At 33.5% G+C, this 26,679-nt stretch overlaps 1 protein-coding gene across 2 annotated transcripts in view; it reads left to right on the top strand.

Moving 5' to 3' along the window:
• The window catches only part of LOC128214811 (tubulin polyglutamylase TTLL7-like), a 32,208-nt gene extending 6,418 nt beyond the window's left edge, over positions 1-25,790 (top strand). The window contains exons 2-18 of one of the 2 annotated variants that reach the window (XM_052921474.1): positions 2,300-2,695; positions 7,278-7,523; positions 7,817-7,874; positions 8,504-8,635; positions 9,173-9,331; positions 10,502-10,718; positions 11,686-12,009; positions 13,027-13,121; positions 14,302-14,449; positions 15,809-16,021; positions 16,448-16,546; positions 16,876-17,187; positions 17,470-17,604; positions 19,116-19,196; positions 19,653-19,813; positions 20,159-20,353; positions 21,568-25,790. In XM_052921474.1, the coding sequence (XP_052777434.1) occupies positions 2,620-2,695; positions 7,278-7,523; positions 7,817-7,874; positions 8,504-8,635; positions 9,173-9,331; positions 10,502-10,718; positions 11,686-12,009; positions 13,027-13,121; positions 14,302-14,449; positions 15,809-16,021; positions 16,448-16,546; positions 16,876-17,187; positions 17,470-17,604; positions 19,116-19,196; positions 19,653-19,813; positions 20,159-20,353; positions 21,568-21,661 (2,745 nt within the window). In that variant the 5' untranslated portion in view covers positions 2,300-2,619 and the 3' untranslated portion in view covers positions 21,662-25,790. Of the gene's footprint in view, positions 1-2,299; positions 2,696-6,614; positions 6,650-7,277; positions 7,524-7,816; positions 7,875-8,503; positions 8,636-9,172; positions 9,332-10,501; positions 10,719-11,685; positions 12,010-13,026; positions 13,122-14,301; positions 14,450-15,808; positions 16,022-16,447; positions 16,547-16,875; positions 17,188-17,469; positions 17,605-19,115; positions 19,197-19,652; positions 19,814-20,158; positions 20,354-21,567 lie in introns of those variants that run through there. The other variant, XM_052921475.1, reaches the window with a different exon arrangement.
• The last annotated feature ends 889 nt before the right edge of the window (positions 25,791-26,679 follow it).

The following is a 26,679-nucleotide window of genomic DNA, read 5'->3' as shown; positions in this document are numbered from 1 at the left end:
TTACACTTAAAGTACCAAATTTCAAAGTCACACATTCAATAATTATCATTATTGGAATCTTAATTTTGTCTATTGTGTTTTAAGGATTGTTAGTTGAACTCATTTTTTACAATTAAGATAAAGCGCTGACAGGCATTTTAGAGTGATGTTATGTAATACCGAGCTTTTAAGAAGCATATGGCATGAAGTATTTTCGGGCATTTTTTATTCATTTTTTTTAAATAATATCATAATATATTATGGAAATGATATAATTATAATGATAAATATTTAGTAACAAAAATATTTTTTTCTACCATCAGTTGTAATAAATTTGTTCATGTTTGTAATATGTGTAAATTAATACATGTAACTTTTTTTTAAACTATGTGCTGATCAGTGCCATTCGCGGTGGGAGGAAATTGCCTGATCGTAGAAACAAGTGGTCTCCCCTTTAGAGTTTACTGATCGGGATTTTTTTCAATCTAATTATTACATGATCTGGAAGAAAACACCTGTTTTACGTATAAGACAGATTGACTTGTAATGGTAATTACTGCCAACCAGTTGTTGATTGGATCATTGCACAATAAAATAAAGCCACTGCAGCTGACCTCAATGATCATACTATTTGGCAACTTTGCGTATGCATAATATAATCAAAATTCAGTTCATGTCCTATATCGAAGTATTAGTAAAGGTAACATTCTGTGCATAGCGATATTTAGTCAATGGAAAAGCTAGAAACCATGATGGTACTTTAAAGCAACTGTGCACCAGATGATCATTTTGCAAGAAAAAAAAAAAATGGCCAAAACTGTCATAAACTTGGTATTAGTGTGTAGAATGCTTTGAAACTTACTAACTGAAGTACCACATAGTTTACAATTTATTTAAGTTTAGCAGTCATTTAGTATTTTTCCAAATAAAAAGATTCATGGGTATGTCTGCCTAGAAGAATTCATTCCTTATGCGTGATTGGCTGTTCGATGTTATCACGTGATATTACTGAGTAAGGTGTATATCTTAATTATGTCACCTGATTAGAGTAATCCTTCGTAGCTCAGTGGATACGACGCTGGACTGCAATTTTGGCGACACAGGTTTGAACCCGCTCTCCGACACAATTCTTTTTTTACATTTTGGTACCTTTTTTTACAATTATGATATCAAAGCGTAACACATTCTATTCAATAATTGTCCTGAGATTTGTTACAGAAAAAACTTTTTTTGGTGCCAATCTGGTGTACAATCTCTTTAAAGATAGATCTGAAATCCAACCATCAGAATAATATTAAACTTGCCCATAATCTTGAGATATCCGCATGATTATGCAATTATTCTAGAGATGTTTCCTGATATTAACACACTGCTAGTACCTTTTCCGGATATGATTTATGTATTTCTGATCAGGAAAGAGTGAATTTAGCTGATCTCATTGCCTCATTGACTTTGCATCCTGATTGGGAAATAGTGCTTCCAAATCAGGAAACAGTAAAAAAAATCTGAAATATAACACAAATAGCGCAATAATAATGTTTGACCCTTAAGCACAGGGAAATTTCTAAATGATAGGATTTTAGATTAATAATATCCATCATGTGTTAAATTCATCTCAATATAGAATATTATCGATGTGTGAAAAAAATTGAGAAAGAAAATATTTTTTTTTGCATTCTTCCAAAAAGCTTGTGCCGTTTGATTTACTAAAGTCATATATATGATATGTAGTAAATTTATAATCACTGTTTACGTCACTTATAGTTCCTGAACAAATCATGTTTTTCATTTTTAATTAGTGTCTTATGCGTACTGATTTATTAAAAAAAATTATTCACTGCAAATGTGTTTTCGGTGGACAAGAAATATCTTTCACATACATAACCATATCATTTATTCATAGAGTACTGACTTTAATATATATATATCCTTATGCACAAGTCAATTTTACTAAATGAAAAATAAGGTTTATGAAAAATTGGTGTTTTAATTGCAGACAGGGCAATAAATTGGCAAGAAAAGTCCCTATCTGGAAACACTTAAGGAGAATATCCCCATCTTTCTTGATGGTGCAATTTCCTCCACTGAAGATCCTGAAAGCCTCCTTCTTGTTAATGTATTCAAGACTTGTAAACCATGGACGTGAACATTTACCTCATAATAGATATTGGTTTAAGTTTGTGAGACCTTAACTTTAGATAATTCACCGTCAAGGTTATTTGGGGGCAATTTTAAACTTGTATTGGAAAATTAATAATTGATTATACAATGTTATGCAGTCTTTCAGTAACTGTTTTATCTCATTTTTTTCTTCTTCCAGGTACATCAACTCTTCAGGCCAAATGAAATAATAAAAAAATGGATTTAAGTGACTTAGAATTGACTTGGAAAAGACAAATATAATTGTGTCTATTAAGTAAATGTTTGACATAGTAATTGGAAGTGGTCTTCATAAAGTTAAAATACTGGAGCAATTTTCGGAGGTCTTTTCAGAAAGGACACAAGGATTCATAACAAGAAATTCTTTCAAAGACACATTATGGCTACTATGATCATGCATGTGAAATTTTAAAGTTAAATTATTGAAACTACGGACAATCCAGAGAGCTTTGAACCCAAGGAGAAGTGACTCTTCAGGCTATGTCCAGTAACGCCAACTTGAAGCATAGCACGTCCGTTTCATCCCTTGCATCAATGGAGAAAGGAAATACCGATGGTAAATCATTTTTATTAGATACATGTATAATAATATATATATTGTAATACACAATATGCTAAATGTGTAAGGGACAAAGTTATGTAGGGCTAAATATTGTCTGTTATTGTTTTTCCTATTGCCCTACTAGTGATATAGGCCGACATTTTTGGTATTGAAATAGAAAGTTGAAGTGTAGGGTAATATGTCCATGTGGATTAAAGTCTCAGGTCACAGTGGATAAATCAACTACAATATCTGTTCATCATATGTGTATTCAATAAGGACAGTTGAAGGATTACGATGGCGTAGATAACATTTCACACATAAAGTGTGTGAAACCAAATGTCCTAGAATCTATCTCCCTGTCATCTCCAATATCGCCCCATGACTGTGATGTCAGTGTACAAATATAATGTTTGAAATCCTAACTTAAAGGGACTGTAGCGGAAAAAAAAGAAGAAAATTGTCGAAAACTGCCATTAACTTGGTATTGATGTATACAATGCATTGAAACTCATTACTGAAGTACCACATAGTTGGTATATTAAGCTTAAATATTCCACAGTTTAGGGTATTCCACAGTTTAGGTCTTCATAGCACAGTGGATACTATGCTGGACTGCAATTTTGGCGACACCGGTTAGAACCCGGTCTCCAACTCAATTTTTTTTTTACCGCTTGGAATTTTTTTTACATTTATGATATCAAAGAGTAGAACATTTTATTAAATAATTGTCCTGAGATTCGTTACAGAAAAAAAAAATTGGTGCCAATCTGGTGAACAGTCCCTTTAAAAACAGTTAATTTCAAGATGACTTCCAAAAGTGACGTTTGATATAGATAATCCCACAAAAATCTACATCCATGAAAATTTTAATTTCACAACATTAATTTCTATCAAGGGAACGGTGCATTAGCAAAATATATAAATTTGTTACACTAGCCTTAATTGATCTTGTCTGCTGTGTCTTAATTAGTTTTCCATGTCGTTGGCGCGCAATACTTTTTATGTTGCCAATGACCTGAAAAATATTTATGATATTAAGTTGATACAGTTGTACACCAGTTTAAAATAACAGGCTAATCCATGTGATTACCAAGTCCTATAACTCAAATATTAGTTGAATTCAGCCCCTTTCAAAAACATTTCAATGAAACTTGGTCCAGGTTATTGCTAGAGACAATACACATAGATAGAAAGGCCTATAGCTTTAAAGCTTTGATAATTGTGGAGTTATATACCTCTTATTATTTGCTATTTAAAGTGAAAATAACAGATAAATGTTGGTGTTTGCTCTGAAAACTCTTGTTTTAAATTTGATTCAGTTTTGTTAAATGAAAATAATTATGATATTAAAGTTCTAAATTAACTACCTTGCAAAAGGAATTAAATAATCAAAGTAAAAGCACGTATTGCTCAAGTACAATAATTATTTGTGGATCAAAAGATTTATAGCAGAAAATCTGATACCGGTATTTTATTCATGACCAAACTTGGTAAACATTTAACTTACTTTGTATTTCAATTTTAATGCCTTTCGATTAAGTTTACTCTATACTTTGGAGTCCGTTTGAGGTCCATACAATTGATAAGATGTATTTAATTTGTTTTATGTAGCAGAAAAAGTTACTTAATTTAGATCTCTAAATATTGATATTGAAAGAATTGAAATTTTATGCTATTCAGATTTTGAATTGAAACGAAAATCAGTTCACGCCACTATGATTTTCATTGATTAACCTTTATAAAAATTACTGCGTCATGATAAAGCAAAATGCATTTTCTTTGCCATGTGTGTTCAAACTGGCCATAATGGGACAACATTATTGGGTTTTTTAGCTCACCAGAGCACAAAGTGCTCAAGGTGAGCTATTGTGATCGGTCTTTGTGTGTTCTCCGTCCGTCAGTCTACCCGCACACACGAATGGGTATAAATTGGGTACTAATTCCTTCATTCCGTATAGAAGATAAATTATTAAATGTTAGGTAGGGTTAGTAGGGCATTAGTGGGTATATTTTTATAATGGGAGTAATGGGAAAGTACCTAACAAAGGTTGATTTGTGAAAATCCATCCGTTCATCAACAATTGCTTTAAAAAGCATCTCCTCTGAAACTACTTGGCCAAATTCAATGGATCTTTACAGGAAGTTTTCTTGGGTGTCCCTCTACAAAAATACAACAACAACAAAATGGCCGACTTCCTTTTTTGCTTGAAAAAAACATCTCCTCTGAAACTACCAGTCCAAATTCAATGAACTTTACAGGAAGCTTCCTTGGGTGACCCTCTACAAAAATACAACAAGGGGTCATGATTGATCAACAACAGCAACAACAACAACAAAATGGCCAACTTCCTGTTTTGCTGTAAAAAAGATCTCCTCTAAAACTACCAGGCCAAATTCAATGAAACTTTACAGGAAGTTTCTTTGGTAACCTTCTACAAAAATACAACAAGGGGCCGCGAATGATCAACAACAACAACAATCTTGCCAACTTCCTGTTTTGTTTTTAAAAACTCTCCTCTGAAACTACCAGATCAAATTTACTGAAACTTTACAGGAAGCTTCCTTGGGTGACCTGCTACATAAATACAAGGCATTGAGATTGATCAACATCAACAACAACAACAAAATGGCTGACTTACTGTTTTGCTTTAAAAAAATCTCTAAAACTACCTGGCCAAATTCAATGAAGCTTTACAGGTAGCTTCATTGCATGACCCTTTACTTATATAAAACAAGGCATCGTCATCAGTAAAGATATGTTTAAATTGCAACATTTTTATTAATGCTTTATCACAGAGTTGTGGCCCTTTGCATAAGTGAGTGTGTAATGGCCATTATGGCCCTCTTGTTTAATGAGATATCAATTTTATTTCATCATGTGAACAGTGAAAATATTTTTGTTGAGCTTAACAAGATGAAATATAATTGATATCTCACTGAAAAAAACATTTCTACTTTTTCTTTTGTCCTAAAAACTTACTTAAAAGGTTGCCAATCTATGGGTAATGAAATGTCATTACGGTCAGACAATGTTTCATCCAAGCTAAATGCATGCTGATGATTTTTTCATTAGCAAAATTGGTCTAAATTTCAAAACAGTGAATGATATAAAACTGTTTTTCACTGTTTTAAAACATCAGGTTTATTTACAAAATGTATTAATTTCATCGTACAACTCAATTTTGATAAACCACGGGTAATTATATATGGTTATAAATTGTTATCTTTTAAATATATTAACACAAATTATCGACACTGTTCAGTGTTGTAAGCATGGATAATTCCCTTATCAATGTGTGCACCTTCAAGATTGAAGCATTTTTTCCTATTAAATAATATTAATTAAAATTATCTCTCAGCATGACACCAGATTGTCTAATTCTGCATAGTCATGCTGTGTGCAAATTTCCCCCTTTATTAAGCAAATTAAAGCATTTATATTTGTAATACGTTAAGCAAGTCTTATTATTTGCATGAAGTTTGTGACGTAACTGTTCAAATTGCCTTTTTTTGCCTGAAGATTTTGCTTAAACATTAAAATTTTCTTATTTGTTTCTTGCTTAAAAGATAAACATAGATGAAAAGAAGAAATTGTAATTGACTTTTTTGGCAAAGAAAAAATATAATTTCATTTCCCCCAAAACACATAACAAGAGCTTAACATAATTTCCTTCATCGAGTCGAAAAAATATTTTGATACTTAAGTAATTAAAACAAAACAGTGTCAGTAAAACTGTGCTTAAACATTTGAGATCTGCTTGTTCGATTTCCACTGTCACTTTAATTGTCAAATGTATTTTTGCTAATTGATTTTGTAAATTAATATCTTGTGTCGATATTGTTTCACTGAAAGTTGGCAGGTTTATTGTCTTTAACAACTGGACTGAAATGTAACATACAGTTTGGCCTGTTTATGTGGAAGAGGCAAGCCAGGATTTCGGAATTTAATGTTTAAAACACAAATGTGTAAATACCAATTTTTCATTTCAATTTTTATCTTAATTTTTATTATTGTTTCACTTGCAATTCATGACACGTAGTTATTTAGTTTAGTTTTATCTTTTATTTTACATTGGTAGTTAATTGAACTACGGTATATTAACTCTTGCTAAGTCATTCTCATTGGCGCAGTGTTGAGTGAGAGTGTGATCTTGTGTTGTGGGGGAAACTGAAGTTACCGGGATGGAGCCCACTTGTCAGGCTTGGTGACCACACAACAAACTCACATGCGCCTGTTAAAAGCGAGTGTGCTATAACCACTGCGCTAATTGCACAACATGGAAATTTTTCTAACAAGAGTAAAATTAAAGTCGTAGATAATAATAATAATAATAATAATAATAATAACAATAATAATAATAATAATTATAATAAAAATAATAATAATAATGATAATAATAATAAGTCACCTTAGTGCAAGAACTCAATATCTGCTTCTATTTATATATGCAATAATTGAGTTATTGCACTAAGGGTTACAATAATGATTATAATAATGATAATGATGATAATGATATATTATGAGCAGTAGATGAACATGGACCCTTTTTTGTATTCTTGATTTAATATTATTGTTATTCTTTTCATGTTTCAGACATCACATTGTCTTCTCTGTATGCGCGTCGGACCCCTCTCGGTACAGGACTGGGAACAACTGGGTCAACAAATCATAGAACCCAGCCCGTCAATGAGCGGGGTGACACCCACCGACATGACGCCGATAAAGTTGATCAAAACATACTGGATGAAGAACGCAGGTTGCGCAATCAGCCAAAAGCAAAGCGAAAACGTAGGAAGAACATGATTACAGCGAACCTTAACGGGACACGTTATGATGTCAGTAAGTGACCACTTTACAAATTAAAGTACTTCTCTTATGTCTTTGTATGAATTTTATCATACATTCTTAAATGCTTTTATGGTTTTATTATTAAAATTGTGTAAGCAAATAATACTGTAATTACAATAATATTTTCAGATAGACTCTTTGATAGAAAAAAACAAATTTTTACTTGTATGTTTTGGAACGTTTAAACTTTAAAAAAAAAAATCAGAAATACTGGTAAAAACACACCTACTTCAATGTGTTATAGTTTCACAATTATTGGATGTAATGAGTCATTGTGTTTACAGTTCGCCAGATGGCTGAGCATATAGGCTACAGTGTGACAAGGGAGGATGACCCAACAGCGTGAGTTCTTATTTAATTCCTGGTGTCTTTAATATTTACAGTTTTTATGGCATAGAGATGACATTTTAGATTTTTTATCTCTAGGCAAAAACTTACTTGTTGCCACAAGATAAAGTACTGGCAACAAGAAAGTAAGTCTTTACCACAATTTAGTTCTGTCGAAACAATTTACTGATGTCACCTCTATGCAACCATTTACCTTGGTCATCTGTGTGAGAATTGTTTTGACTGATTTCTCATAATCAAAATTAACTGTTAAGAATCAAATAAGAATAACAGCCTACGGTACTTAGGCCAACATTTGGTTTAGTTGTTATTACATGTAATTTTGAGGGGATGGGGAGGCACCAAACCTAGATGAAAAGCGATGTTGAAAAGGAGATATTTGTTGAGACTTTTAAAAGAGCAAATCTGCTGGTTCATTTAATGATTTATTAAAGATGACTTAGAATTCTAAGCAAATGTGGCAAGAATTTTAAAACCTGAGTATGTAGAATTTTATGAAGCCAAAAGATTTGTTATAAAATAATTAAAGATGATTTGTCTGATTTTAAAGTTAATAACATTTAATTCAAGGTTTTATTGTATTTTTTGTACTTCTTAGAACCTTTATAAATATATTGTTTCAGGTTTTTGATCTGGAATGATGCCTTTGTATCAACGGAGCGAATCTCGGACCTTAAGCCTTACCAGCGAATCAACCATTTCCCAGGAATGGGCGAGGTCACGCGGAAAGACAACCTGGCAAGAAACATGATGAAGTGAGAAATTTCACCATAGCTTATGTTTTAGTTTAGGTCAGGGAAAGATAATTGTAGATTCATATCTGGATTTTCATTAAAAGTGGGTCATTTCTAGTCTTGAGGAGGCTATACTTTTTTTTTTGAAAAATCCTTTCCTGCAGTGGCAGGGGGTATTGAGTCCTATTTTGTTTGGTCTGATTTTGTGAACTTCCTTTAATAGAATTCATTTGAAGCATGGCGCCTTTCTCTTCCAGTGCCTTGATTTTAAATATTTTGGGTAATTATAAAATGCACAGGTTAAACAGTTTTTTAACCTTTCCAGGTAGGAATTATACCTATGTTGTATTGTTAATATGACTTAGCAAGTTACGTAGTTTCATCAAGTGACTGAAATTGAAAGAATTTGGTCATCCATGATGTAATTTGTTTCTAAGGTCATTTGTACTCTACTTTTCTTTCTTGTGCTAAGCAACCTTGAAAACATTGATTACTCAAAAAATTATTTTAAGACACAGTTCAAATAAAATTTATTTTAATCAATGCACTGTCTTGCAGAATGGCAAAAGCAGTGCCGGAAGAGTATAACTTTGTACCGCGTACATGGATTTTACCGTCCGACTTCAACATCGTACAGAACTACATGAAGGACCTGCGTGCACACAAGAAATCTAAGACATTCATCGTGAAACCATCCAACGGGGCACAGGGGCATGGGTAAGTTTGATATGATTTTGATAGGTTTCTTTGAGTAGATGAAGTGTAATATGATATCATTATGAGTTGTCCAAGCTTCTTAGTCTCCCATTCTCTTAAAATGCTCCCACAGAATCTGAGATAAATCATAAAGGGCATGGCTGAGTCATTTTCGAAATTATTGGAAAGTATAATTTATATAACTTATTTTGTTCGACTAATACTGATATTTCTAAAATGCTTTAATAACTGTTAAAAAGCAATATTTACCTTGAAGTTTTCAAAAGTTTAAAACCGGCCATATTGTTTTCATTGAGTTAAAATGAATTTTTTTCAAAGGGCAGAAACCCATGACTCTGTATTAAAGCCTGCTAAATATTAAATCACCAAATGGTTATGGCAGAGCATGAAAGCCATGACTTCATTATGGTGTGTTTCATTGTTATCTGTAAAGTGGAATTCAGACTTGATTTTCGAGGAATAGACATCTTGAAGGGTGGAAGTGAAAACATTCTAAGAGACTGGCTTTAAATGAAAAGTAGAAGTCCTTTTAACATTGAACATGTATTGGCAAATTTCTGGAACAGGTTCAATAACAAGCCATATTTTTGTAGTCACTAAAAGTTTTCGCCCTTTAATTAAAGAAATAACCTCAAATCAGTCTAATATGTGATCAGTAACTTTAGAAGCCTAATTGCCCAATCATCACCAAATTTGGTCAGAATGTGTATTGGCATAATATGTCAGACTGGTTTGATCAGCCTTATCGCTCTCGTCAGGGGAGAGTTATCACCTTTTAATTATAGAAATTACCTCAAATTGGTCTTGTCTGATCATTAACTTTAGAAGCCTTTTTTCAATCATCGCCAAACTAAGTCAGAATATGTATGGGCAGAATATCTTGGATCAATTTTGATAACCAGCTGCCTTAGTCACTCGAGACCTTTAATCGACAAAAACTGTATTTACAGTTTTTTCTGCTCTCTAAATCTAGCTTAATGTAAAATCACTTATCATGAAACTAAATTAAGACTGGTGATTATTTTGTAACAGTTGGCACTCTTATATTGATTTAAGGAATGCATTTACTAACATTATAACTGAACTTGCACTATGAGATATGTTGTTATCTAAATAAAACTTGTTGATTGATAATAATTATTGTGAAGATTCTGATGTTCATATTTTCAGTATTTCCATACATCGCAACTTGGATAAATTGCCAACAAATGAGCACTTCATAGTGCAGGAGTATGTTGAAAAGCCGCTCCTGCTTGACGGATACAAGTTTGATCTACGTATCTATGTCCTTGTGACCTCGTGTGATCCACTCCGCATCTTCCTCTTCAACGATGGGCTCGTGAGGATGAGTACCGAGAAATACCTGCCACCCTCCGAAAACAATGTGGTATGTTCACGTGTCATGGTGTCAGAGGTTATAGTACAAGGTGGCAATTATTCTAATATTCTGACCAATTTTGGGGCCAAAGATCGGGCACATTCCCAATGCTAAAACAAGAGTGTTGGATGTAATAAAACTGTTATACCATTTAATTGTCAACCTTGTAATGTAATTAGTTGCATGGGTATATCAAAATATCCTTGTAATTTATCGGATATACCCGTGCTATTTATCGCATGTTTAGAGCTCTGCACCCCTGGTTGCCTCCTTTAAGATATGAAAAATGAAGAAAACATTCTCAGATATGGTACTTCTTTTAATAATATTATTTTATTTTTATAAAGCAACAAACTTAAAAGAAATCATTAAATCATTAATTATTATTTCATACTTGACATTATTAATATGTCAATTTATTTAGATTAAACCTCTATGATAAATTTTGTTATTGACTATGATCATGCCTAAAACAGCTCGTTGTAACAACTCCATGTACAAATTATTATGTTTCGAAATTAGTTTATGTTAAAATAACAATGGCAATCTTCAAGTCTTTTGCTAGTACTGGTAACAAATGAACAAAAACATCAGGCCAGACCAAAATGTTCAAGTTAAAATTCTTCACAGCCTGATACAATGTGCCCTTTTAAAATGGTGTTTCGTTACTCTGTCCTTAATCTACAGCAAAAATTAACCAGTGGCATTTATGTTTTCTATTCTTTTCTGTATAATCACATTGTCTGGCTAGCGCAGTGGTATGTGCACTCGCTTATCATCAAGGCGACCAGGGTTGGATTACCGGCCTGGGCGCATGTGAGTTTGGTTTGTGGTCACAAAGACAACATTTTCGCAACATGGTGCCAACAAAAGTGATTGAAATAATGTTGTAATAATTTTTTCACAATCATTGTAAAACCAATTAGTTTAAACTAAACAATAACCACAATTTAAATCAACTCTTTTATATTTTCAGAATCACCTGTTCATGCATTTAACGAATTACTCTGTCAACAAACACAACGAGTTCTACGAAAAAGGTGCAAGTCTTGACGCAGGGAGCAAACGCTCCATAAAATCATTTAACGAATACCTCCGCAGAAATGACTATGATGTGCCGTTGTTGTGGCGAAACATTAGTGACATGATAGTTAAGACCATGATAGTGGCGGAGCCTTATGTGTTACACTCATATAGAATGTGTCGTCCCGGCGCACCACCTGCCAGTGACAGCGTCTGCTTTGAGGTGCTAGGATTCGATGTGCTCATTGACCGGAAATTACGACCGTGGCTCTTGGAGGTGAGTTTCTCAGAAATGTAAGTATGTATAATTTGTTTGCTTATTTGTTTATGACAGCTCTATTGTAACAGAGCACTATATGTTGTTGTTATTCTTCAGTTGAACCATTAAGTGATTATTGTATATGTTTGACTTTTGAAATTTATAATGGCCTGTTTGAAAAGAGGGGCATATACGTTTGCAAATGTTGCTATGTAGGATGATCTGTCAGTTTATCAGTTGGTCAATTGGTAGACAATGTTTAGTCCACGCAAAATCTTGTGAAAAGTTCATCCAAGAACCAGGAAACTTTATTGGTAGGTTGCCATTGTCTCGTAGATAATCCCTATTAATATTGAGGTCAGTAGGTCAAAGACAGGTAACTGTCTTGTGAAAACTATTTTAACTCTTATGTTTTAACACAATAACTCCAAAAATCGTTTGACGTAGGACTACGAAAATTCAGTGGAATGCTGCCATTGACCAATAGATGACAAATATAATTTTTAAGGTCAGGTTAAAGGTCAAAGTCAGCAGTCTTATATGAAAACTTTGTCTGCACAATAACTTGAGAACAGCTTAACCTAAGACAATGAAACTTCAGTGGTACTAATTTTGGGTTGACCAGCTGATAGCATCTATTGTTTTGTGACCAATAGGTTAAAGGTTAAGGTCATGGTCAACAGTCTTACATTAACTTTGTCCACACAAACACATACGAACAATTTGACCGAGGACCATGAAACTTTAGTGGTAGGTTGCCCTAGAAACTATTTGTGGGGTTGTCAGTGCATAGAAGGTGAAAGTCATATTCAACAGTCTAAGAAACTTTGTCAGCAGTTTGAATTTAGAAATGTTTGTTTTCACTTTTCTGAAAACTTTTTTTGCAACTATTAATAATCAATATATTTCCCCTTAAAACTTCCAGGTGTTTCTGATAAAGTGACGCTCAGGGGGTATATTGTTTGGTAAACAGCTCTTGTTTGTATTTTTTGATTTATAGCATTAAAAATTAAACTTTGTTGACTGTTTTTTCAGATAAATCGATCTCCAAGTTTTGGAACAGACGAAAAGATAGACTTTGATATTAAATCAGCACTTATAGAAGACACGATTAGGTTATTGAATATCAAGTAAGTTTTGATTTTAGTTAAATATCACTCTCAACGTACAAATATAACGGGTATACAATGCTGCCATAACCCCCTGCAAGGGAAATATACACCAGTATTCAAATACATTTCCTGTTATGCTGGCGGAAGATGAAAATCCCCTGCATTTAAAAAAAAAAATAATATTTTTTTGAGTTTGTAATTTGGAAAAATGTAGACTAGATTTCTTTGTACAACATATTGTCCAACTACATAAAATTATATTTAAATTAGTACTTACAGGTTAAAAAGAAATGATAGTTTCAATAAAATATTTTTAAAAGAAGACATCGCACAAAGAAATGCCCATGCAAAGCGGTTAATAAGCAAAATATAGCATTTATTATATTTTACCTATTTTTTGGAGACATGTTAAAAATCATTTATGTCAAAATTCCCTGGTTTTTTTTGCACAAAAGCCCTTGGTTTTCTAATGTTTGGTAGGCTTTTTTGGACAATGTGATTGGGCTGTTTGCGAAATAAATGTCTCTATATTAAATACGTGAAAGTGACATTCCCTAATTTGTAAAATAAAAAAATACAGTCAGTAGTTCAAATATTTGTACTTATCAGTTAGATAGATAGGTAGTACACTTGCTTCTTATGCCTAATAAAATAAAGGTTTGTTTACGGCTATACAGCCTGAATAGAAAATATGAGCCTGTACAGGTTTGGATTTTTTTGGTAATTTTTGTTTTGTTTTGCTTGGCGAATGGTACCTTCACAATATACTCAATCTTCTCCTTTCAGATCAGATTAACATTCATATTTTGTTTATATGGACTGCAATTCCAACATTGCATGAGGTTAAGAGAGCTATAAAAGAATTAGTGTTTTTGTGGGCTTGGGCAGCGCTTGATTAAGGGATTTTTGTCATAACTTGCAATGTCATAAATCTGTAGGTACATCATAGATTGCAGCTAGTTGACTTCTTTCTTTTTCTTGACTTTCCCTCCACTTTTTTAGATGGAAAAAGTTATTTTCCAAAATAAATGTGACAAAATAACAACAATATGGCACAAGATAATTTCACTTGATGACTAAGATATTTATTGAAATGGGCAAGGATCCGTAGTATATGAACTTTAAACTCTTTGGTGGAAAGTCTGCTTATTAGATATCGGTTGTAAAATACATAAAATTAAACTTCTTGTACTTTCAGAATGAATGACAAAAAGAAGAACATGAATGCCCAGAAGCTGGAGGCACAAAAGCGGCTGTTCCGGCCGACTAAACGGGTGTCGGAAACAGCCGACATGTCAGAATACGACAAGAAACGCCTCGGCCTAGAACGCAGGAAGGAAGAGCTGGTACATATTTATCTTGCTGTGTTTCTCTGTGTTTGAGATTTAAATGTTCATGTTCTAGCCTTAAATTCTATAGCATTAAGTGAATCATTTATGATGGTGTATCAGTAACTCAAACACCTTATAATTATGCAAATGTTTTGGCATTAATATTTTTTGTGTTTTATTTAATTTTTCTTACCGGTAAGTTTATCTCAAGAAAAACATGGTACTCATTATAAGTATCTTCCATGGCCGAGAGTGTAAGATAGGTTAATTCAGACTCGAGCGTAGGGTGTTTTGCGAAAACGAGGTTTAACGAGTTTCCGAAAAACACCCTGTGCGAGGGTCGGGATGAACCTATCTTACATGAGCGGCTATGGTAGATGCTTTTTCTCCCATCTCAGTTAAACATAATTAAGTAAAATTGTATTATTTGCTGGAACTCTTTTGTGCTTAGTGAAAATAATTGCGGTATGGATATGTGATAATTCGTGGTTGTCATGGATATGGGCGCAGTGATTCAGATTATGCAAATAGTCAAATCGGTCTTTAAATAGTTCTAAGAAATGTGAAGCATTATTTCTTGAAATGTGCATGAAAACTGTTTTATGTTATCATTTGAAGGGAGAAATAATAAATTAGCGTTGTAAATATTGCTACAAGACAAGGTTTCCATGATGCTACAGACGACAGTCCTCAACAAGGGAGGTAATTACAATGTGGCGACCATTAAAAGGAGTTCCATACGGGAATTTTTATCTTCCCCCTCAGGCAAGATAAGAATTTCTAGCATGGTTAAATTATTGGATCTACTTATCTGAGGTGGGAAAAATAACTTTCTAAGCTCATAGGAATTTGATTTTTATTTTACAATTATACTTTTTTTTAAAGCTTGCTTCTGTGAATTCATTGTCATTTCTGTTTCCAATTTAAAGCATGTAAGCATGGTTAAGAACTGATTTCCTCAAGACAGTTTTAATTAATTTCAAATTAGTATAATATATATTATTTCCATGTCAGCTGCATTAAAAAAAAAAATCCAGATTAAAAACAGCATTGTTCATATAGCTCCTAAACCAGGAATTGTGTATGGCCTTGCTGACAGTACATGATCACGTCTATTTACAAAGATAAGTCTTAGGGTCACCAGCTAACTTTCCTCAGCTACTTTTGCTGCTAAATGATGTGTCCTTATTACACAATATATGATGTTGATGTCATTTCTTGTATTTGTTTGTTTTAACCACTGATGTGGGCGTTAAGTCGAAAATTCAGAAAGAAAGTGTAATGTGTTTGTGTGATTCTATTTATTATCTTCTTATCCACAACTTCTTTTCATCATTCGGATAATTCATACTTTTGAAATATTTTATTTTTCAGAAAGAGCTGTTGCAGCGTGTGAAAAAGGCTGGGACCCGGGAGGACTACGAGAATCGGAATCGGGGCCGGTTTATCCGTATTTTCCCAACAGACGACAAGGCAAGACAGGATAGTTACGTGAAACTCCTGGAGGCAGCGTATACAACGTTCATGTCTGGCAGGGCACCGTCTATGCACAAGGAGATCCAGCTCATGTATAATAATAAACTGAAGGTTTGTGGCTTCTATGTTGCACAAAAACACATAGGGTAATGTACCTGTAATTAATCTTTTTCAGCTAAAGCTTCATTCAGATAAACTATGAATTAATCTATGGCGTGTTTACATAAAAAGATAAATGAAAACAACACCCTAGCCTAATTTTAATATGACATTAGCAGATAGCAGAAATTTGTTAAATGTACATTAAAGATATAATCAGATTTTAGCATCATGACAAATATATTTTGCATAAAGAGTGCTGTAAATGACATGTATATGTATTTACCAAGCCTTATAATGACCACAAAGGTCATGCCATTCTGTTTGCAGTTGCAGCAAACTACCGTATGACGTCATATTTCCTGCTTATAGTCATATTTACTTTAAGACTATTCTGTTTGTCACAGTTCATATATTAATCCCTACTTAACTCTCCAGGAGTCGGACATTCTGGACATGTTAGCAGAGTGTGACAACGATGAACTACAGGGTCGGATGGCCAATGTTGGCGGAAAACCACAGACTCGTGGACCTAAGGTAATGACAGAATAAATTTGTTCACTTTTGCTCAGGCGTGCCTGGGTTGGCTTCTCAGTCTGGGTGTATGTGAGTTTGGATTGTGGTCGCCAAGCCAAACAAGATGGTTTCCTCCCTGCATTCCTGTTTCACCCACAACACTAGAACATTATAAGGGTTGATAGTGGTCTAGTGGTTTGAGACTAGACTAGCATGGGAGAGGACCTAGATTCAAATTTCTTCAAATTTAAGAGCTATAAAGTTGTGTCAGGAAAAAGCCATACGTTTTAATCTTCTCTTTTGAAGAACATTTAATTTTGTCCTTAATAGGGAACATTTTGATTCTTTAGCCCCTAATGAGCATGCCATCGTCAGAAGCAATCCATACACCGGGAGAGGAGGATGAAGATGGGGAAATGAGCGAGTCCCTGTCCCCACCGGGCTCTCCGTACCGCCATCATCTCGCTTTGCGAGGGTCCCGCCCGGGCTCGGTCAACAGTAGAGTCAGCAACCGCATGGGCAGTGTGATGTCTCGTCCAAATTCTGGAGCCAACATGCAAGGCCCTGGAGGTCGACCAATCAGTAACACTGGTGGAGTAATTGGGGACCGGGCTCGGCAGGCAGGCAACCAGAAACTGACCAATATACAGAGATCTAATGTGGTAGGCGTTTTCATTTACCTAGTTTTGAGAAATTGATGCGTTAAGTGATTCTAGTTAATTCCTGATTTTACTGGTAAATCCAGCTTATTTTAAGTAAATATAATTTTTGAAAAAAAACCCCCACACATTAACAAACAATCTTATCAAGTGAATAAATTGGTATCATCAATCTTGTACAATATAAGATGGTGTTTAGAAGCAGATAAAGGACTATTATTTCTGTGATATATCAATGGTGTATAATTTTTACAAATGTTGATGACATGATATTAAAAAATTCAGGATGATTCGTTCCTCACAAACGTGATCCGTGAGCGGGAGGACGAGCTAACACGTCGTACGCTTTACGCCCTCAATGACATGCGCATCAAGTTTCCCGGAAAGTCTGACCAGGAGGCAGATACCATTCTTGATAAGGTGAGTGCATTTGCTGGTTTTACAGATAAATCTCCATTTCTTAACATTTTTAGATTTGTTTAAGAAAAAAAAATGAGGTATTGTCATAGTTTTAATGTCATCACTGGTGTGCAATAACTTGCGACTTAACACACTTAAAAAACTTCAACAAGATTATATGTGAAAATTAGTACATGCCATACAATTGGCAGTATGCAAATATGTTGCAAGACCTATAACTCTTTATTGTACCATCATGCCGTTTCCTTTGTTTTCATCGACATTTACTCCCATATTAGAACGGTTACATGTAGGCGGAGCTGAACTGTGCCGTAACTATGGTGCAGATATATTGCAATGATATTCGCTTAAACACATGCTTATTAGAAGTGATTGAACTTTGTCCTAGACATCATGGTACAAATCCATTTATTCGTCCACCACACTGGTGATTTAAATAATATACTCACACTGAAGTGCTCCATATATAATTTTAATAACTGGGACTGTTAGGGCAGTAATTCTTTAACATTTATCTGGTTGAGCCCCTTGATAAAGCGAGAAAAACAGGTTAGCGTTGGCAACCACATGTTATGCTCTTGATTTCAGAGGGATTTTGATGGTACTTTGTAATGACTCAAGACAGATTCTTGCTTTTTAACTAGAAAAGAGTTAGTTTGCTTATCATTTATTAGCTCGATTGTTTAAAAGAAAAGTTTATTGGTATTGTCATAGCCTTTGAGTTGTCGGCATCATGGTGCAAACACTTGAACCATAGCCAGTATCAGGCTAAAAAAAACATTCAGAGTTTAGTGTACATGTTGCCAGAGACAATACGCATATGTATAGCAAGGGCAATAACTCTGCCTTTCATTTTTGTTGAGTCATGCCCCCTTTTCATAACTGTAAAATAACAGACGAGTGTTAAAGTTCACTTGGATTGAGGCGTTCTTGTTTAATCTTTTGCAATCGTGTCGAAAAATATTCATTTTTGGACTGCTGTTTTTATCTTCAGGAGTTCGAGGCAGTATGATATATTTTTGTATTTTCATCTAAAATTTTGTGTTGCAGTTTAACATTTTGTTGTCTTGATAATAAAACAGTAGTTAGCTCTGATATAAAAATGCATGGTCTCTTTGAATTTAACACGCTATAGAAATTTTGCTTAAATCCTAATTGAGATAGCAAGTAGTCTTTGTTGAAGCCATTCCAAAAAAATAAATACCGGGGTACATGAATTTATTTAAATCTTATAACTGCCTTGAAATCAAAATATAGGCGGCAGACCAAATGCAAATCATGATTCTTTTAAAACCAACATTTTGTTTATAGTTTTAAAAACTTCCCAGAGCCAGAGGTAGTGATACACACATTTTATAGCATCAGTGTGAATACAAAAAATTAGCAAAATAGCTGGAACCTAAGCTCAACACTTTCCTAAGCTATACAAAATGCTTACTGTTTTGACACTGCTTAACTTGTTCCTATTAAAATTAAGCTCAAATTACGTGGCTGTACATGTATATTTACAGCTGTATGAAAACTGGAAGTTCCACAAGCCGAGAATCGCTTCATACTGGCTTGTCAAACTGGATTCCATCAAGAGACGAAAGGTTGGATAGTGTTTTACATTGTCCATAATTGCCTTATTTAAAGACAAGAAGTTTACTTTTCTTAGCATATCTGCAGTCAATTGTATCAACAAATTGCTAAGTTTCCAATGTTTATATTTTGGCTAGTGTGCACAATCAAATTATTTGATTGGTACTGGTTAATAGTAACTATTGGATAAATATTGGCCAATCAATGAACATTTTGGCTTCATTTAACCAGATCAAAGAATTATATAAATTACTACTGATGAACAAGTAAGATAGTAGTTTTATAAAACCACTGACCACATACCTTTAAACATAGATGCCTGGCATTAATTTGTGTTAAGGCTTTAACACTTCTGTAACAGTATTAAGACTGTTTGAGAAATGGGGTCAACTTGTTTTAGATTCTGGAATAATAACATTATTAATATAGTATTTTAAAATTATTAATTTTGCATTTTAATGACACAGGTGATAGACATTGTACGTTCAAACGTGCGTGCTGTTTTACAACGTACGTGGCGCGTACCAGACGTGGACAACCTGCCGATCTACCGCGTGTTCAGTCGAGTGTTCAACCGGCTTCTGTGGAGCCACGGACAGGGTCTGTGGAACTGCTTTGCTGCCTCAGGGTGTGTATTGCATCTAGCTAGCTAATGTGTTTATGTAGTCAGGTCAGCATAATTTGCATTATTGTTGTTTTTATTACTGTTGGCATTCTGAGAAACTTAAATATTGACTGCCACTAAGAAGCCGTGGGAGATATTCACATGAATCATGGTTTAAAGTAATTGTGCTGCAAGTCCCATAACTCTGGCTTTTTCTGGTGCAATGAGTAATGGCTTATCAGCAGAGATCTTATTTACATTTTCTCACTGACAATATTTGGTAGTGAGGTTTTTCCACAGTCTTTTATCACATTTTTGCACAATGAAATCATACAATGTTTGTAGTGAAGTGTTTCACTATTTCAACAGGAACTGCTCCAGTTGGGAGACAATTTTCAGCAAGAGTTCTGACGCCATTGACGAGACGGAATTAAATTGTTGTCGGCGAATTGTGCAGCTGTGTAAAGACTGCCTGCTCATCGTTTATCAGTTTGCGGCGGAGGCAAAGACGGCGTCTCAAGGTGGGCCGGGAGATAGGGAGAAGGAGCAGATTACCACACAGAGGTCAGTCCCTTATTATGGTCACCATTGAAAGTGGTCTTAGTTTAAACTTATTTATTTACAACGATTGTGAAATAAGTTATTACAACATTATATAAATCACTCTCGTTGGCACTATTTTGTGCGAGAGTGTGGTCTTATGTTGTGGGGGAGACCGGAGTACCCGGAGGAAACCCACTTGTCCAGCTTGGTGACCACAAACCAAACTCACATGCGCCCAGGCCGGGAATCGGACCCAGGTTGCCTAGGTGAGAAGCGAGTGCGACCACTGCGCTAACCGGAACAACCTGTGGTCTTACATGGCATATCCTCACTGGAAGGGGAACAAATTTCCCTAGGAATTTCACTCCATAACCCAGCTCCTAGGCTGGAGGTGAAAAGTCCAGGGAAATTAAAAAAATAAATATATTTGTGTGTGATAGGGAGTAATGTAGACTAGATTGCTTTAATGTTCTATACATTTTCCTTCAAAATGTATACTCCATCCAATCCATAAGGATTTTTTTCCATCCAGTGTTTTCAAAAAGAAATCCTTGTTTTTAAAAAATTAAATAGAGTGCTTTTTAAAGTAGAAATGCCAAAAAAGCCCACGCCAGAGCAATAAATGATGATTGATGAAAATTGTGCTAGTAGAAACAATTCCAGAAATATCGCACGTATTAAAGTGATGGACGGTTAAATAACATATAAGTTATGTAGCAGATGAAATGCATTAAGATAAAATGAAATACAGGGGTTTATGTTATGCTCCAATTTGCATTTAGAAGGGAAATGTATTATCGTTCAATTCTACTTGTAACTTAGACCAGATCAGCATCTTTGCTCTGTCTGATCAACCTCCTATAGTAAATGTTTGAACTGTTTAAAGAGTGCCTGAATATTTTTTGGAAAGTATGTTTTCTACAAACTGATAAATTGTTTTATGATTTCTGAAATTATTGTTAGAGTTTTTTAAAAAACAATTTGAAGATCAATTGTTTTAAGATTGTGTGTAAGATAAATTAACATAATCCGGTAGATATGCCATGAACAATGGTGATTTTTTATGCTTCCTGAGTAATAAAGCTTCGACTCTAGGAATGCATAGGGAAAAATGTTTAAAAAAAGAAAAAAATGGACTCCTAAAACATTGAGCCTCTTCTGGGAGTAACCCTGTGAATCTCACCCAGATGTCTTTGTTTTCAAAAAAAAAATACATGAATATATATCTTTTTCAGGAGTGAGACAAAACCAGCACTTGTTCCACCAAACACCCAAACAATGAGTCAGCGATATAGCAAGCTTTACGCACGTACGGAGACTCTCTCGTGATACCCCTTACTGTACACAACGCAAATGTGCAATCATGTATAAACAACCCGTCAACCCGGGCGCGACATCAGGAATAATACAGCCCAACAACAATGGATCATCAAGGGGATTTGTAGCTGTCCTCGGCAGTTAAATATAACATTGTGTCAATAGAAACAAACTTCATTATTCTTCAAATGTTAGAACAGCAATTATTGAAAATAAAGTATCGAGGTCTTGAGGGTAAAATGAAGCCTGTTTTAAAGGCTTTTATTGCCTTCATTGAGGTGGGAGAGGTGGGTGATCTTACAGCATATATTAGCTTGTCTGTTTTTCTGAGAAAGAAAGTCAATGTATAAATTGCGATATTTTAGTGTTGCGTCACTAAGGTAACCATGGCCAAGACTCAAAAAACTGTTCTAAGATATTTAAACAAATCTAAATGGTTTACATTTTGCCAGAGACAACACAATCATGATATGCAAGGCCCATAACTCTGGCTTGAATAATTGTTGAGATATCATCCTTTTAAGACTGAAAACCCCCCAAAAAACAACAGAACATTATTGGTATTCTCTCCGCGGGTCCCTTGTTATGCTTGAATTACCCACAATTTAGAAAAACATTGCCCACTATTGTGTGAGAGTTGTATTCTTCCTGATGTCATGCTGATTTCAAATAATTATTATTTGTTCATAATTATACATTTTTACTTTGGCCAAAAAAATAATGTTTTGTTTCTCAGGCCCTGCCACATTCAGGGCTTTACATATGGCTTCATTTTTTGTTCTACAATTTTTTCAGTCGGAAACAAAGGTTTTTAAATGATATTTGAAAATATATTCATAGGACATTTCAAATTTTCTGCAGTCATTAATAAAATTATTATTTAGACAAGCACATCTGTTAAGTTTCTATTTGGATACCTCATGGAAAACCTTGAAGTTTACACATTAAAAATAATGACAGATGTTTAATGAATATATCTGGAGAAAAATATTTAAAAATAATGTGTAAAATCAGATAGATTCCTGCGCATTCCTTTTTATAAACAAACAGAGAAACATAAGGATTATTGTTATTGGCCTTTCTTTTTATATAGCAAGATTATTATGCTACCAATGAATATTGTTAACGTTCTAAAAAAAGGTTGGTGTGATACGTTTTTAAATGCAGTAAATACTTTGTTAAGTTCATGTTTTATTTGAATATTACCAAACTATTGACACATAATTTGTTATTTATTTTTACGTTACACATGATGGTTACAATGGAAAATGTGATGTTGAGAATGCCTCGTTTTGTATATGCATAAGTTTGTATCCAAACTTAAAAGGTTGTTTAGAAATATTTATTGTTCTCTCTTTAAAGTATAGTTATAGGTTTAGATTACATAATCACTTTCATTGATATACCAGTGCATTAGTTTTTTCTCCATACTTCTCCTCAAATACATATATGCTACACTAAAGGCCTCACCAACTCAAGTTTTGTTCATCAAACTGTTTCTGTCTTCCAGAAATTGTCGGAGACATGTAATAACATGTTTTTACGATGTCTGATGAAACTTGGCTTCACAAGAATTTATTTTATTTTTTTCATTTTTGCAATGGTCATATAATTTTTTTTTCAAAATTTCTTTATGTATTTTCTGAAAAGTAGGTATGGTAAATCCTACAAACTATTAATTTGGTGCGGCCTTACAATAAAAGCTTCAGTAGTTCTTAGAGTGGATAAATAATAATTTAGGCCCTTTGTGGATATAAATTTTTGAAATGTTGATTCTGAATAAACTCTATGGTATTACTACATGTATAATCTCACACTATATACTCTGAACGTCCACCTCTAGCTATGCTGATAAGCCTGTTTATATCTGCATTACATGCTAAAAATGCTTCATGACTTTATTTATAAAATTTTCTGGTTTATACTGTTTTACAGTAGCAAATTTGCTTTTATTCATATTATCATATTTGTCTGTGATAAAAGCTTAGCTTTGTTATAGTTACTTTTTAGCAAGATATTTTTAAATTCCACTATATTTTAATTATGAAGGGTAATAACTTATTTCAATGGGAGTTACTTTTGAACAATATTTGGATATGGAACAAACATTGAGAATATAAATGACAACCACAGTGGTAATATAATTAATTATAATTATAGGCTTATGAAATCAGGGCAATGTACACATTTGGCCATTAAAGTGAGAACAAAACTAATGGACTAAGGTTCTGATCCACAGTCTTTCACCACATATATAAATGTGTATGATGCCCCTTCTATTTTTGTTTACTTTTGTTGTATTTTACACTTTGTCATCGTAGTGCAAAACCTTTACCATAACCCTAAACCAGTTTATGATATTTACATGTAAGATATTTACAGGTAACCTGGTAAACATGTTCCCAGACATAATTATTACATACCTTTATAGCAAGGTCCATAACTCTAGTAATGCCTTTTGTTTGACTTTGAAGTACAGATGAGTGTTGGCCTGCACTCCCGGGCACTTTGGTTTTCTGCACATACAACAATTTTTTTTGTATCATACGGGTGCTGATTTTCATATGTATACATGTATTATTTTTTTAATGAAGTAACTACGAAAGCTGCCAGGGTAACCATTTAATACAATTATTTTGGATTTAATCTGAATGACAATTTGAATTATATCATTAAAATGAAGGTAAGTATAAATAAAAAAAAATCATCAAAGGTTACTCTCTGCTCTTGGCTTTTTCAATTTTTTGGTCCATTTTAATGTCATACAAAATGTAGTTAATGTAGCTCTTAAATATTTTGATTTGCGATGACTACCTCTTATTGTAGAGGATTGTATGAGAAGGTTATTAGAAGATATTCATCAGCCTATATTAGAACAATGAGGCCCACTTATCAATAAGCATATGACAAAATATTGTATTTGAAGAACTTCCATTTATTATTTAGTGAATGTATCAATTAAACATTTTTTCTGCCTAATTCAAATACACTGCATCTTAAAACTGATTAATCAAACTATCATTTTCAAAAAATAATTTTACTTCTTAAAAAATATTGTTTTAAAAATTCATACAAAACGCTAGTAATGGTGTCTGAGATAGTGCCATTTTTGGTATATTTTTGAAATTCGTAGTTAAAATTTTAGAATTTTTTTTAGATTCTTTCACACAACTTGGTGTTAGACATTATTTGTTTTCATTAGAATCGTCAGTAATAAATCAAAACAAAGACTTAGTTTTAACTTAAACCAATGAGCACAAACTGAATGAAGGTGTTTGAATGCATGGAAAAGCTACATGTATATTTGCCAGTTTTTCAACCAAAGACCTGTTAAAACAAGTTTTGGAGTAGTAGAATCATGTCATTTCTTGTCATTCAATGTTAATAAGGCCTCACCAAGTAAGTGCTTCTATTGTCAGATCTACTGCACCTGTTTTTCAGAAAAGGCAAAATAGTAAAAAAAAAAAACGATATTGATTGTATTGTTTTGGGTGTTGTTCCATGCTTAAATGTTTCATAAAGCAAAGTTAGGCTTTTTTCAAAAATCTAAAATTGCATTGAAAACAGTAGCGTTTAAAATTAAAAACGATGATCAATTTAAACATCAAAGTCTTATTGAAAGTCCGTATACACCTTTGGGGGCTGACTGGCCGGTTCTTATGTCATATGAGCCTCAGTGGTGTGTACTATTTCTTAACAAGTTATTATTCAGTAATTGACAAATCACCAATATTATTAGTATCCTACTACTATAAAACAGTTGTCTGAGTACTAATTAATCAAAATATTTAGTAAAATTATTGTAGAAAAAAATTGTTAATTTTTATTGATTCAATTTTTTTTACCATGGTTGGGTCTCTAAGAACAACAATTGCATGTATATTTGTAGCATTTTATCATTGTTAAAAAAATCTGTGAATGTTTTACATGGAATATTTTATGCAATTGTTTTTTATTTTTTGTGACTGTGATACTATTTTACCCATCCATTGTGAATCTGATTTTGTAATTATTTATGTTAGAATATTTATATTTTCAATTGACATTTCATGTTAGTTTAATTGTATTCAAAATAACTATTTTGTTGTCTTACTTTTATATTCTATTAGTTGCTTCAACATTACTGTTTAATAAATGCTTAAACTAATTCAGTGTTTGACATTGATGGTTGCTTAAACTAATTCAGTGTTTGACATTGATGGTTGCTTAAACTAATTCAGTGTTTGACATTGATGGTTGCTTAAACTAAGTCAGTGTTTGACACTTGTTGATTGCTTAAACTAAGTCAGTGTTTGACACTCGATGGTTGCTTAAACTAAGTCAGTGTTTGACACTTGATGGTTGCCTAAACTAATTCAGTGTTTGACACTTGATGGTTGCTTTAACTGAGTCAGCAATTGAAACTCGTTTTCTCAAACTAGGTAGTAGGTTTAGTAGGTTCTGCCCACGCCCATTTACCACTAGCTGAATTTTGGTTCAACCCAAACATATCCACAATGTGGTGTTGAAGAGGCAATTATTGAAGAAGTATGATTGGGGAATTTACCCTCACTTTTCAGGATTTCACTTGTGAAATTGAAGAAAATAATTCAGTCTAAAATGCTGATTCTGTTACTATGACTTAATGACTTAAAATTTCGATTAATATAAACAATTAGAAAAAAAGAAATGAAACTGACCATCGATAGATGAAAGTGTGAAGTTGTCCACTGTGAGTTCCAGAGTGGCATAGCTTTTCTCATGGGCATTTTGTTGCCAGGTTATCACCACTGATAAATGTTTCAAAAGCAAAATTACACAGAGCATTATTAAAGAAAAAGTTCAGATATAAATTTACTTGAATAGCTACCACTTGTTTTGAGTAACAGCAAAGGTTAGAGTTTTTTATATAATGCCAATGTGAATTGTGCATAGCGGCATAATTGTAACTCATGGGTTCCTGGTGGTGATCTTTCTACACATTATTCCGATCATAACCCAGTAACTATTTAAATAGTGGAACATAGATATAGGGCACTGTTACGTGCACA

The sequence above is a fragment of the Mya arenaria genome, chromosome 13, assembly GCF_026914265.1.
Source record: "Mya arenaria isolate MELC-2E11 chromosome 13, ASM2691426v1".
In the NCBI taxonomy this organism is placed as follows: Eukaryota; Metazoa; Mollusca; class Bivalvia; order Myida; family Myidae; genus Mya; species Mya arenaria.
Note: the sequence above shows the minus strand (reverse complement) of the source record. Positions and strands in the feature narration are given on the sequence as shown.